We start from the raw sequence: 14,415 nt of genomic DNA on the forward strand, positions 1-14,415 counted from the left end.
TTCATCATCGTAAATTCATAGCACAGGATGCACTGGATTATTCAGTCAAATACTTACTACCAGAGATGCAACAATTTATTGAAGAGCAAAGAAAATCTAAAGTTTTTCTTTCCATTTTAAAACTTAGCAACAACATTCTTCATAGAGTCCACCTCTTCCACAGTTGAAAATGCAGGAAAAGAATGTCAAGCCACAACTGAAGGTAGTGGAATTCTATACAATTTATAAAACACAGCAGAAGCTCCTCTAATAACATGCAAGTCAATTAGTGTGCAAATAAATTTATTTGCTAAAGAAATGGTTAAATTGAGGCTGCAGCATTTTTCTATTTTAAGAGAAATGCTAAAACCTCTCCGGCAAGACAAAAAAAAGAAATGGACAAATACGTGTAATAAAATCTAAGTAGATTCCTCAGATAAAGTTCTTGCACATATAATATTAAAGAGACAATAATTATGTTCTCTGCTATTTTTAATCTAGGTTTAATGAAAAGTAAAGGTCAGTTTTGTAATCGTCAGTAATGTACATACGTGGCACACTTTGCAGGTGATAAATTCAATGTAATCAAACAATCTCTCTCTATTGTTTCAGTCTGTCTTAAAAAAAATTGCAACATTTACACAAGGAAGCTTAAGGTCACTCACACGATGTAGATTTTGTTTAATAGGGAAGCAAGGGATAAGCATTTGAAGCAAAGCTAGAGCAAGACTTAGGCATCAAGTCTCAAAAATACTTTTTCCATGTTAACTTTGGCCATGGGGGGGGGGGTAAAGGCAGCTCCCCCCCTCAACACTCCCCCCTCCCCCAATCTAAAGTAAAAATACAGTCAAATTACTTTTTCTTAAAGATGAAACCTAGTGGTATTTTTTCACCATTAAATATGGAAAACACACATATGAACATGTGATAGGTTTTACAGAAATTTTCTACAAAATTCTGATTTTCCCTAGCAGAAAAGGAATATTTTTTAATATTGTCTAGAAAAGAGTTTTGGATTTGATATGTCTTCTTTCCTTGCTTGTTTCTTTTTAGAAAACTCAAGTAGCACATTCTTATTAAACAAAAAAATAAAAAATCTACTGTCCATGTGTATTGTCACATCCATTCACACTTTTTCTGCTTAACTCTTTCATCAGCACAAGAACAACAATAAAGAGAAGAGCATGTGCAGAATACCATGACATTTTATGCATTAGAAACACCTCTAATCAGTTAAAACAGAGCAGAAGCCTTAGCAATATACTTCAGTCAGTAAGCACACAACTGGGTTTTGAGAATCCTTCACTAATTATGATATGCAAGTGCTATAAATCAGCTAAATAATAATGGCTAAAAAAAAATCCCTGTCAACAGAAAACAATATGCTCACCTGTGTTCCATCACTTTGGTCCTAGGGACTTCTTTCCAAAACTGAGTCAGTTCTGGTACACCTGCTCCAGAAGACTGGTCCATTTCTGCTGCCATTATAAGGAAACGATCCTGCAGAGAAGCTGCGAAACCTGCCCTCAAAGAAAAAAAAAAAAGCAAAAGTGTGCTTAGATAAGATGACAATATTACAAAGTGTATAGAATAATTTTTGAACAAAAGTGTTTTAAAATGAGAGCTTGTTTATTGCAGGACATCAGACACTGACTCACTAGAAAGAAAAATAATGAAATCATTCTCTTAAGCTCAACAATTTTGATGACAGTTTTCCCAAAATTCTACAGTTTCATTTTAACAGAACTAGTTTTGTCCGAATGATTCAAGGACAACTCAGAATTTTGTAAATAGAACACAAGTGAGATGGCTGCCACTGTGACTTTTTTTTTTAAGACTATAAACAGAATGGGCTACAGACAACAGCTACTTATGCCTAAGAGGAGTAGTAAATCAGTAAGGGAAGTTACTCAAATACTGTCTGACATGCATGTTTTTTTACAAATAGTAAGACTCTCATAAAACAATCAAGGAGACATGGGCATCAGTCAGTCTTACACCCCAGCAAGCACATACAAAGGTTAGTATCTAGAGCATCAGCCTTTTAATAAAACTTGTCCAGACTTCTTAAAAATTCTACTGTAAGATTCTACTTACCACCATGAAGAGAGACTATTATATCCAGTGACGTGCCAGGTTCACAGCTGCTGTTACTGGGTTTAACTCTGTATTTTTCAGGAGCAGTTGTTCTCACCTATAAACAAGAAATACCAAGCAAGCATATAGTCAATGCATGCACAAACTATGATTGTTTCATAACCTCCCTCATTCTGCAATAACTAAAATCCCCAAAAGCTTAAATATTAAGGCATTATAATACCTACAGTCTTTAAAATACTTTATTTTGTAGGAGTAATCAGACAGTGGTATTTCACTTTTTACTCTCTCAACCACTTCTATCCTTTCTTTTCTAGCATATACTGTTTTTCTCTCTTATATACATACTTAAAAAGAGCCAAGAATATCAAACAGACTACCTGTTAACATTTTTAACATGGACATATGGAAACTTTAGTGATTTATGTGTGCAGAGAACACAAAAGATGTGGTAGAAAACCAAATCAAGATGCAAGTCAACTCAGCATTTCTGAAGCAAACGTAACTGCATTCATTCCTTTAACGGTAACATTTGCAGATAGAGCTCCACCATTTTGGAGCATTACTAACTTGTTCCCCGCCAAGATTTAAAAAAGAGAAAAATTCTAAAAAGGTGACTATTCAGTGCTCAAGCTTTTCTTTTTCAGGAACTATTAGCCTCTCACTAAAGAATGAACCATCATCATAGCTCTTTTTCAGTTAAGTACTCCAGAAATTTGTATTACTCATTATCTCCTTTGGGGTGGTACACAACAGGCATAAATTCAGCCAGAAGATTTCTTTGATCTGCTTCAAACATCACAACAGAATAAAAATTTAGACTGAAAAGTGGGTTTAATAGTATTTTTTCCTCCTTACCCAAAACAAGAAAATGTTAAACATTTAGTAAACCAGGTCACTTGTGAAATACTTACCTTAAAAGCTACTACGTTTTTAGTGACGTTTGTGAGAACTATCAAACATTTTTTCTCTCCAGTTTCTTTGGATCCAAAATATAGCTCTTCTGCTGGGCTAATAAGAAATTTAAGAAGAATTAGTTTCTTCAAATTATCTTTACAACATATCATAGAAAAAAACTCACCACACTTATAAGAAAATAAAATACTTTCAACCCTGCAGCTGCAGTCACTATAAACAGTTTTTCATCAAAAAAAGCTGTGAAAACTAAATGCAGAAATTTTGTAGTGAAGCTGGAGGTTGACTCATGACCACAAGTGGACCTAGCTGCCTCAGCTGACTACTGCCCTTGGCTTCTTCCATCTGGAAGAGCATGACCATCTGCAACAGCAGGAATAGCTAACAGATATATACAGTCACTTGAGCCACTACATCTTAGAGCAGTATGTTAAGGCAAAGCATCGTTAATTTTAATTCACGCTAATATTAAAGAGTATAAGGTGTTACAGACAGGGAGTAATTTCCACCTCATATATCTATCCTTGTAATGGGTATAGTGCACACAGAAGAGGAGCAGGCAGTTATCTGCAAGTGGCAATCATTTCAACCACTACAGCTAAATTCACTTGTACTTATGAGTCAGTCTTCACGTACTTCTGGTGACGCATGCATAAATAAATGTATTGCTTGTTTTTAATATTCTTGTGTGATTAGGAGAATCATGCATGGAATTTTTAAAATCATATCAAACTAACACAACTCATTTTGGAACTGGAATAAGCATTCAAATGAACACTACTAGGCAAAAAGTAGGGCATGCTCATATACTCTTAAGTTGAGAGGAAGCTCAAGTACCAAGTGAAAAACTGTTTCCTTTCAATATGTCACATTAGGAGTACACAAAAAACTGCCATATTATGCAGTACTACAGAACTGCACATTCTTTTCACGTTATGGTTTTTTTTTTCCCCTTCTCCCCTTTTTAGAATGCCAATTTCATGTTAGTTTGATCTCCTCCTCAAAAGACCTCCTTTTACAGTACCAATCCTTTCTTCTCTCTTAAAACAAACCAGTGTATCAGCTGAGACGAAATATCCTTGGTGCTGGAGGGCAAGCCTGAACACCCATGCTAGAAGCAGAGTCCAATGGTGACTGCGTGTGTCGGGGAGTGCCTATGTTTTACAGTGCATTAGACGGTCCACATGACAAGATTTTTTTTCTTCTTTTTGGTGGGGAAGAAGGAAGCGTGCTGAGTGAAGCAGAAAGCAAGAAACTGATGGATTTAAAACAGATTAAGAGGGTAACTATATCCCCTTCTCCTCCCAGGTTTTTTTTGTTCCCAGAATCTTAAGTGAAGCAATGAACAACAGTAGGGAAAGGAAGAAGTGTAGTTACAAAGTAGTTTGGTTATCTTAATACTGTACTATTGCAGCTGTGTGTTACAGCAGTTGCAGGATGAACCATAAATGAGACAGGAAAGCATTAACTAGCACCAAAACAAGCCACAAAAAGAGCTCAAGGAAAGAAACATTCCACCACCAACTGTGGCTAAAGAAAAAGGGGCTTGAGGGCCACTGCTGTGTGCCTGTTCTCTGTGAACTCAACCAGCCGCATAGCACTGGGGGTGGCGGGGTGTAGTTGTTGGGGGAGCTGGGTGTTTGGTTTTAAATGAATACCCAAGCTTTTTAATTTTTACAGAAACACTACTTTCTTTACACTGATGTGTGGGGTAACCATTTCAGCTTGTACTAGAAATTCTCGCCTCAAAATACACTGCAAATGCCAGACAGTGCAAGTAAACTGCTGCTTTTTGCCTTACCAAATAAATTCATTTATTGGGGAGGAAGGTCAATAAAGACCAGTCTTTCACAGTAAGGCATGCAAGGCAATGCAACAGTAGTCTAAACCAGAGCCAGATGACTAGTGAGTATGACTACAACCATGAGAAACAGAAGAGCACAAGTACCCAGCTTGGGTCATACACTGGAGCCAGCAAGTACTAAGCCGTGACAGGTAAGGAACAGCCCTGCCGCAGCAAGTCTCCTGCGGCAGCAGTTTGAGGCACGGAAAGGCTGCCCGCTCTCGGCAACGTCACCGAGCCAGAGCTGATGTGCCTCAGCTTCACGGGCAGGCTGGGGCAGGCTCCCTTCACAGGACAACACTGGTATCAGCAAGGACACGAGCTAATTACACTGGCAGAGCTTCTCGCCTCGGAGTTAGGTGCCTGGGACTAGCTAGAAGTGGCACTCTATATCATCAATTCAATAAATTTCAGTTCAGTGTCTTGAGAAAGATTCCAGGGAAATAAAAACTAGTTCTAGCTTCTACAAGAGTTAGAGTATTAGTAAAGAGCAACAACCCCATATACTCTCAAGATTTTACTTAAAAAAAAAAAAAAACCCCAAACAAACAGCAAGGACAAGAGAGACACCAGTATTTTATTGGCCATGACAGCAAGACTACAAGTATTAGCACCTCTGTACTTGAAGTTTACTCTTTCATGTAATCTACATGAACTCCAACACTTCCTAGTCCAATGGTAGAACTTGAAATGTTTTAAGAGAAGAAAGGTACAGTTTGTGTCAGGGTTAAAGTGTTGGGGTTTTTTTGTTGATAGGGTTGTGTTGGTTGGTTGCAGTTTCATTGTGAGTGCTTTGGTTTTTGGTTTTTTTTTTTTTTTTTTAAAGTAGATGGAAGAACATAGCTGCTTTTATCACAGGGACAGAAAATTTTAAACATTCTTTTAAAATCACAGTTCTGCAGTCTATGCCTTTGCCCTGCTATACAAGAACCTAAGTCTATACAGAGGAGGTTTTTGCACAAAGGACTATAAAGATAATTTTCAGTGCAAAACCAGGAAGATTTGACACATACAAAATATTTTTATGCTAATGAGCATGTCATTATTCAAATTCATTCCAAAACTAATTCAGTACAGCACTTACAATTAGCTAAGGAATTACCTATAAATTAGATATTTTCTTCATTCATCTAATAGCAAACTGGAAGCGAAAATAAAAGTTAACATCTAAATCAATTTCTAAACAAGTATCTTAAGCTGAAAGGTAGTGAAAAGAAAGAGTGATATTGGCCAACTGATTTTTTTCCTAGTTTAGTGATAAAAAGCAAATCAGCTGCAAGATGCAAGCATCTTGGATGACAATCTTCTCAACAGATACACCATTTATACAGAGCACTTCCCACACAAAATAAATTGGACCCATTCATTAAGTTTAACTGGTGCAAACTACTAGTGTAAGCATTTACACCATCTTAAGTTCTTTAAGCAAGATTTAACAGTGCAAGCTGTCTTAGTAAATGCATTGTTTTTTCTTAAGCCAATGCAATCAATGTCAAACCATGCTCTCATTACAGATAAGCACAGGTTTAACTAAATCCAATGACAGACAGTTTCTCAACATAAATGAAATCATGAAATGCTTGTAATTAGATGTACATTTCATAGAATTATAGTACAAAAAGCATGCCAATGTTGACACCAAAAGATTCACTAAAAACATGTAAAACCAGAAAAATTGAGCTTTGTAAAAATCATTCTTAAAAGGATGTTTATAACTTGTTTTCCTCTAATAGTCTGAAAAAATAGTTTATTTTGAAAGCTAGCTAGTTCAGTACTCAAGTGTCCAAGGCACATTGTAAAAAAAAGGTAAGGAAAATTATTATTACCTGATATGTAATAAAGGTCCTTTAAAAGTGGTTAATGCTTTCTTTGCATTTTTTGGTTTGATCTCTGTTTTGTCAGTTTCCTCTGATTTGGAAATTTGTTCTATAGAATTCATCTGAGTAAAAATGATAGTTATAATGATTAACTAGAAGCCTGGGTTACACATTACAGAATCATGCAGGTATTTCAAAGAATGAGGAGGCTTATTTCAACAATTTATATATTACAGACCAAGCTTAATATGTATTAATTTCTTGAAGCTGCTTGAAGCCCATTGAATAAAATGATTTGTTATATAAGTTACATAATGTATTAAATGTGCATGAAACAAAACTTCTGCTTTGTTTCTTCCATGCATTTTCCTGATACCCAAGTTCATTATTTTTGAAAACTCCAGACACATTAAGTTATAGTACTTCAAATATTTAAGATTATAAAGCACTGATGCTGTTCTTGCACTGCAAAACTTTTCAATTAAAACAGACACCCCAGTACAATCACTACAACACTGAACAGAAAAGACAGTAACAATTCCACACTTTATTGTATTACAGAGTTGCTAAACATGTCTTCACTGCTTTTAGATGGAACTCTGAAGTATTGGAGAGCTCAAAAGAAGTAATGCTGATTGAATTGGTGCATCCAAAACTGCAGATATCTTAGGTTCTGAGGGTCTTCCTCTATTATATTAATAAAATACATGTTAGCAGGCCTGGACATCTTATTGTAAAAAATGAAAGAACTCTGGAATTACGTGCAAAATGGAGTGGGGAGGGGGACACAAAAGACTGAAAGAATTAGTGACATCATGACTCGAGATCAGCTAGCTGAACAGTTTGCTTAGCCTTGTTTTTATTCCACTGAAAATACAGAGAAAAGACATGAAGAGAATTCAATTTATGTAAGTTTGAAGTATGGGAATGAAAGGAATACAAAATTTTATAGAAAATAGGTTTATAAAAAGGAAACCACAGAGGAATTTTTTTATATAATTACAGTTATAGTAAAAGGTTAGTGTGTAAATACACTGCACTAGTTATGTGTTGGGCTTTATTCTACATAAATCTCATTAAAATTTCCATAGAAAACAGTACTATAGCGTACATTAAAGGTGGAGGCATCTACCTTTACTAACCAAGTTTATCACTCATGGCTACCTCTACTCTGTGAAAAGAAACAGGCCCTTCTATGGGATAAGAGGCAGCATACATATATAAAATAAGTCAGATTCATTCTTTGTGATGACAAGAATCTACATATAAAGACTTGCAGTGCAGTAAATGAAGACAACGATAATCTCACAGATCACTTGAAATCTATTAGCTTGGAAGCTGGCCTTATTAAAAAAATAGTTGAATATATATTTAGACACAGTCAAGTAAAAATAATTAACTTGGCAATAAGAAATGCCAACCATTCTGAGACAATAAGGGAGTATTTCTGAAAACCACATTTTGGTAAAGAACATAACATTGATGTGACAAACAATGGTCTACTTGCTGTGGAAGAAATGGCAAGTATTATTCTTAATTATGTGAACAGAAGAATAGTGAGTTAGATCATTGTTTTGCTTTACTTTTTACAGAAACAGTACCAACAACAATGAAATATAGTCTGAAATTTTAAAAGTACATTGACGGTAAGGCCTTAAACATGCCTTAAGATTGATACATGATGAGCCTAAATGTCAATCTTAGTTCATTGAAAAGATTGAATAGTAGCTTGATTACGCTGTATAAAAGAGAAAATACCACAAACCAAATCATTATTTCTAAGAGTAAAAAAAGTAATAAAATAAGATAGCTTACATAGAAAGCTAGATCAGTCAAGCAAATTAAAACCAAACACACACTGTATTAAGCACCAAAGCCAACTCACACATTGAACAGGAATTCTCCATGTTTCCATATCTGAAAATCAGAGCTTAGAAGATGTGCTACAACCAAAACAAGCTACTGAGTCTAATGGTCAGGAAGTCACCATGGTTTTGTAATGCTTCCTTTTGACCTTAAAGTCAGTGAAATTATCTTTTTTTGAACAGCTGGCCAAGTTGCAAAGAACAGCTGGACTAAAGTGAGCTGTGTGTTTCAACTTATTCTGACAAAAAACTTAAAACAAGTAAAAGAAACTGTAAGTGTAATATTACAAGTATTCTATTCCATTAAACAGAAATTTTGCAATTTATATTCCAAAATTAATTATGGCACTAAGGTGGTGAATTTCAGATTTTCCCTACTATTTTCAGGAGCAAATCCCCACTGACTATCATTGCATATTCCTAAATATCACTTCATATGGACTTGGGTAAAACAATGCCTTTCTATTTCTGGATAAACACCACTGCAGGAAGATTATATTGTAAAACAAAATTGATGGATTAGGGATACAACTTCTCCTGAGACTAAATGAAAACTTTTATATGTTGAGATTTTACAAGTAATTTAAGAAAACAAATTAACATCCAGTAAGGTATAAATCTTTAACTGTTAATATTTTCTCATGTACATACTGACTTAAGCATCTGAGAAAACTAGATTTACTTAAGATGTACACCACTAGATATCCCAAGGTTAAAAATAAACCAACTAGAAAGACAACCTTTGAAAACAAAAGACAGAAACCTTTTAAATTTTACTGTACAATTCACTATATTCCAGAGCAAGGTTGGAACTAAGTGTAATTTTCAGTTTTACTGGGTTCTTTTGTCAAACTGGAGGGCAGAAAAATATGTTAAAAATAACCAACACACAAAGTAAAAGCCAGACAAGAAACAAGAGTTATATGCCTCCTGTCCCACTTTGTAAGCATTTAACTAGTCTTGCCTCAACCTTCAGAGTTAGATACCTTTTTCTGATTAAGATTTTGTTCTTCATTCAGCTCCCCAGACTCCTTGGTGTCCGCATCTATCTCTTCTTTACTTTCATGCTCATCTTCACTAGTAATGGGCCCATTTTCACATAAAGGAGTTTGAAAATCATCATCAACCAATGGAGGATAACTGTACTTGAAAGAATCCTAAAACATAAGGAGATTTTTAAAGGACCAGTTATTTAAGAGGATGAGAAGTACCTTCTCTTTTTTTTTTTTAATGGAAATACTATCAATTTTTTTTTCTACAACTTGTATTCATCCATTTTAAGTTGGACCCCTGTGCAGAAAGCTGACACTACCAATAGTTTTTATTTTATCATCATTAATAGACAGATAAATACAGTCACCCAATGAAGCCAATAAATTTTAACTACTGTTACTTATAGTCACAGTAGAATTGCAGAATCTGGTCTATTGAGGATCAGCATTCAGTCTTAATGCTGAAGTTTTGTTCTTAGCTCTAGGAAACATGGTTTAAAACCTATGACAGCTATTTCTAATGTTCCAAAAGTGATGAAAAACTTTTTTTCTATTTTAGTTTCATAATAGCCACAGTTAAAAAATTAGAAAAAAACCCACAAAAAACAAAACCATGAAACAACCCCCCAAAATCCCTCAAGTTTAACCTAGAGTATGGACCTTTAACATATCCTGCAAGTCAGACCTCAGTCTTTGGAATGCCAAATCAATCTAAGGACCATATTCAAGATACCTGAGTAATGTAGAAGCAGCATACTTAAGTTCTTGAAGCCTCTACAGTGAGAGTGTGTTTAAACAGGGATCTCTGTTCCTACTGCATTTTCAAACAGTTTTAAACCCCAGGTAAACTGAATTAGTCTGTCAGCTTTTCCAGCAGAAGAAAATAACATAGCTTTGACTTCTGTGAGGCAGACTAGAGCTATGCCCACAGTTCCCAAACTATGCTACCAGCAAGGAGTTAAAAAAAAAAAAAAAAAAGGTGTTGCAAGAGAGCTCTCCAGAAGCAAGTACATTTTCTCAAAACAAAGAATAATGTGATGTTAAGAAAAAAGGAAAAAACTTAAATGAGGCCATTCCAAGAAACCCCAAACAAAATAGCATATTTCCTGCTAATCTATAATCAAGGCCTAAATCTCTACTGTTCTTCAGGCTGAAACAACAGTCACAGATCTTTAGGTGACTGAAACAGGTATCTACTGGCTCAAGCAATATCCTAATAAGGACCTAAAGGACAAGCTTTAAATATCAGTAACAGACTGATTCACTATTAGAAGAGACTCCAGACTGTTAGAAACATTACAGTAGGCTTGCAGAATATTGACATCCTCCATTTGCAAATACAAGGCAGAAATAGCCAGGTTACCCTCAGCCAAACTGATAAGCCTTTTCACTCCCTTCCAGCATATGATGAAGAGCATATAGCAAAGTAACCTTAATAAAGAGATCTTAATTTTGCTGCACATTTCACTTGACCATGTTAATCCACAATGCTAGACAGCATCTCATCATTGGGACAACTCAAAGTCCCAGGCTTCCCAATCACAGCCCATAAGTTTCAGTGGCATGGGTTTATCTACTAACAGGGTAAAAACCTCAGAGAGGTAAGCAAGACTGGATGTATCAAGCATTGAATAAATCTTTCTATAGACTAATGGCTTTCTTTTATAGCAGATGTAGAGACTTTAGACTACTATGTTTGGCAATTGTGGTAGAGATACCTTAATCACAGTAATGGTATTTTCTAAGATTACATGTACACAGTGGCCATGAAATCACAAGCAAAATGCCTCGTGAGGTCTTAACTTCATGCTGCTGACCTATAAAAGGTACTTCCAAGAAAACAAGCTATGCGCTATCAATTCAGATACCTAGGTGAAGAACACAGCATTCTAGTTGCACACACTGTTCAATATTGGCACCAGTGGAGGTAATCTTGGGCAATTCATCCTTGTCAAATCCATCTCTGACAAAGGAAAACTGGGCAAATACAGAAACTAAAACCCTACTGTATGTACATGTGTTGCATCAATGTGTATGTTGTATGTACATTAGTTTTGCACAAAATGTTATTGAAGGGGCAACAAATCTTCCTGGCCAGTCAGAACCATGTACGCCTTAAGACTTGGACTGCTCCACCATCAGTATCAACAGCTGGAAATGGTAGAATGTGGGATACAACAGATTGGGAATCCAGGAAAACACCAACTTAGTATACATTTATTACTAAATGAAAACAATTAGTAAGTGGCTTTTGAGCACCTAACCCTAATTTTCCAGGCTACTTATTAGCTTGCTCCTAGATCTGTTTTAGGCAATTCTGACAAGTTCTCCGAGACAAACCTGCTATAAAGAGAGGGACTTCTGTGCACTGTAGACAAGAACAACTCAGATCCAGGTACACAGTGTGTAGCCCCTCTTGATTAGCAGTATGGCAATAGCCACAGCCAACAGACACTCATCAGGACTTGAATGGAAAGTCCTGCAAAATCCGAGTTTGTTTTTCTTAATTAGTTTTAATGCTTATACTCTGGAGACACCTTTGTCCACTAGTTGTCTAACATCAAGCAAGTAACTTTCCTCCTTTCTCAGCTGGCTGACAGTTGATTGAAGGATTTTCATGCTAAGAAAAGCATCAGATTCATCCTTTGCATGACAGAGTGGAAACAAAACATACTTAAAGATAACTTGACAGATATTGAAGCTTGAAGGCTTCTGATGGAGACACAGAACAGTTCCTTTGATTCAGCAAAACAATCATTGACTCCAAGTTCAACATTCTTAATTCTATTTCCAAAATGGACTTTTTTTTGTTAATTCCAAAACTAGTCTCTAACTTTGTTCTCGGATACCTAGATTCCACTGCACTTACATTTTCTGTATCTCCCCAAAGTAACCAGCCAAATGACCTGCTCCACTAGGTGTTTACATCTGGCAAGCCCTGGCTCTTCCAAGATGCACACTAGTAGGGGACACAGCAGAAAGAGGATGAAAGTCTACTTATGGCTACTGTATTAAGTATGAAGGACAAACAGATATGCTGTGCTCTTCACCTGCTTTATGCTAGTTGCAAATATGATGATCTGTTCCTAAATGTGTAGAAATCAAAAACAAGGGATCGGAAGGAGACAAAAAAACCCCAAACCAAACAAACACTTGACTGGAAAATGGAGGGAATTAATTTATGCAAGTCAGATACTGCCTTAAAAAAACAGGGCTAACAACACTAATACTGATGAATGTACTCTATCTAGTTGCCTCAAGAGGAGCCAAGGTTAACTACCTTAAGAAAAGCTAAATTCTGAGAAAAGGTCAGTAAGTTGTCTGTCTTCTGGTCACTGAAGAACTCCTTGCTGTCAGAGAGATGCAAAAATCCTCCTTTCTGTATGCACTGAAGAAATCTTTGGAAGGAAGATCCAGAGCACAATTTTGGAGTCTGAATATTTGCTAACAATGCTTCCAGATGACAGTTCTGAGGTTAAAAGTTCAAAACACCTATCAAGTGGCTAAATACCAAAGACTCAGTAGTTAGACAAAACATCTGCTGGTTCAAAATACCGGGCTTTTAATATGTAAAGATATAGCTTCTTTTCCAAAATTGTCAAAACCCCTGGAGTCCTTTTCAAGCAAGTTTACTCCCGTTCTACTAATTTATTTCTGTCACTGCAACTTACTACCACAGACAAGTGGTTTGGATAAGCTGCCTCCATGATTCTGGAACTTGTTAACGGTCTTAGAAGATGGGCAACATGAAGCCAGCTTTGTCAATAACCACTAACTGCCAATGAGACCTTTCAGGACCAAGGCAGGATAAAAGATAACTCTAAGATTGTATGCTCAACCAGATACTTCAGGAGCATATTTAGCAAAGTCACAAGTTCTTTCTTTAAAGATATAATTAGCTATCGGTTAAGATGGTCTAAAAAGCAGAGAGGAGATACTCAGCTCTGAGGAAGAAAAGAATTTTCCCCCTCTATTGGAATAATAGAACAACACCATGGGAACTAGGCTCAGAACCACTGCTATACCCTGTTCAAATCCTTACTGAAGCCACTTCAGACATCATCAGCCCTCCCCTCAATGAAGTTCAGCAATTTCAGCTTTCTTGAACATGAGAAATTTCTTACATGATACTGGAGAGTTTGGGAAGCAGTTTTCCATGGAGAAAGAGAGTATCTTTTCTTCAAGAGTCTTGTGCAAAAGCAGTTTTTAAAGGCTGCTACTTTCAGCCAAATAAAAACCAAGGTAACCTAGTCTTTTATGTTCCCAAAACAAATTTCATATGTTCTGGCTACCAGAAATCTACTTTGAGTTTGTATATAAAGGAACATGGCTTCTCCTACTAATGCTGAAACGGAGTCTTCCTTTTCTCCATATTGTTACTGCCGTAACTCCAAAAACAGGAAAAAAAAGGAAAATAAGTAAAAATAACTCTTCTGCAGTGGGCTTATTCCACTACCACAAGTGGTCTACAAAAACTTTAAAGAAAAAACATCCTCTTTCTGCAAATTCTATTATAAAGATTATGCAAACTTATTTACTAGCTTTGTGAAAAGTGAAACCTGTTGTACAAGATGCTTGTGCTGTTTCGCTGTTTAGATTGCACTAGAATAGGATCCAGGCTCTGTTAAGTGATACTGGATTGTAGCATATTCTTTGGAGCATTAATATACTCTCAAAAAAGAATCTTCTACAGCCATGTCTTAAAATGCAGCCCTAAAGACAACAAAGAAAAAATAATTGCAGTATGATTGTCTTTACTGAATCATAAGCTTTGGAGCAGGATGAAAACTCTGAGCCATAAACCCTATTTTCTGTCCACAGAACTTGTTTCATAAACCAACACATAATCTCTAATTCATTATGTGGGAGGGAAAAAGAGTAGAAGGAAGAATGACACTTAAAATGGA

General features: G+C 36.0%; 1 protein-coding gene across 2 annotated transcripts in view; it reads right to left on the minus strand.

Annotated features, from left to right (window-relative positions):
* Nucleotides 1-14,415, minus strand: part of MOSPD2 (motile sperm domain containing 2) — a 43,232-nt gene that overhangs the window by 3,339 nt on the left and 25,478 nt on the right. For both annotated transcript variants that reach the window (XM_069770349.1, XM_069770350.1), the window contains exons 9-13: nucleotides 9,503-9,673; nucleotides 6,661-6,773; nucleotides 2,991-3,087; nucleotides 2,077-2,173; nucleotides 1,370-1,499 (exon numbers count right to left, since the gene is read on the minus strand). In XM_069770349.1, the coding sequence (XP_069626450.1) occupies nucleotides 1,370-1,499; nucleotides 2,077-2,173; nucleotides 2,991-3,087; nucleotides 6,661-6,773; nucleotides 9,503-9,673 (608 nt within the window). The remainder of the gene's footprint in view (nucleotides 1-1,369; nucleotides 1,500-2,076; nucleotides 2,174-2,990; nucleotides 3,088-6,660; nucleotides 6,774-9,502; nucleotides 9,674-14,415) is intronic.

Source organism: Haliaeetus albicilla, chromosome 25, assembly GCF_947461875.1.
Source record: "Haliaeetus albicilla chromosome 25, bHalAlb1.1, whole genome shotgun sequence".
NCBI classification, from domain to species: Eukaryota; Metazoa; Chordata; class Aves; order Accipitriformes; family Accipitridae; genus Haliaeetus; species Haliaeetus albicilla.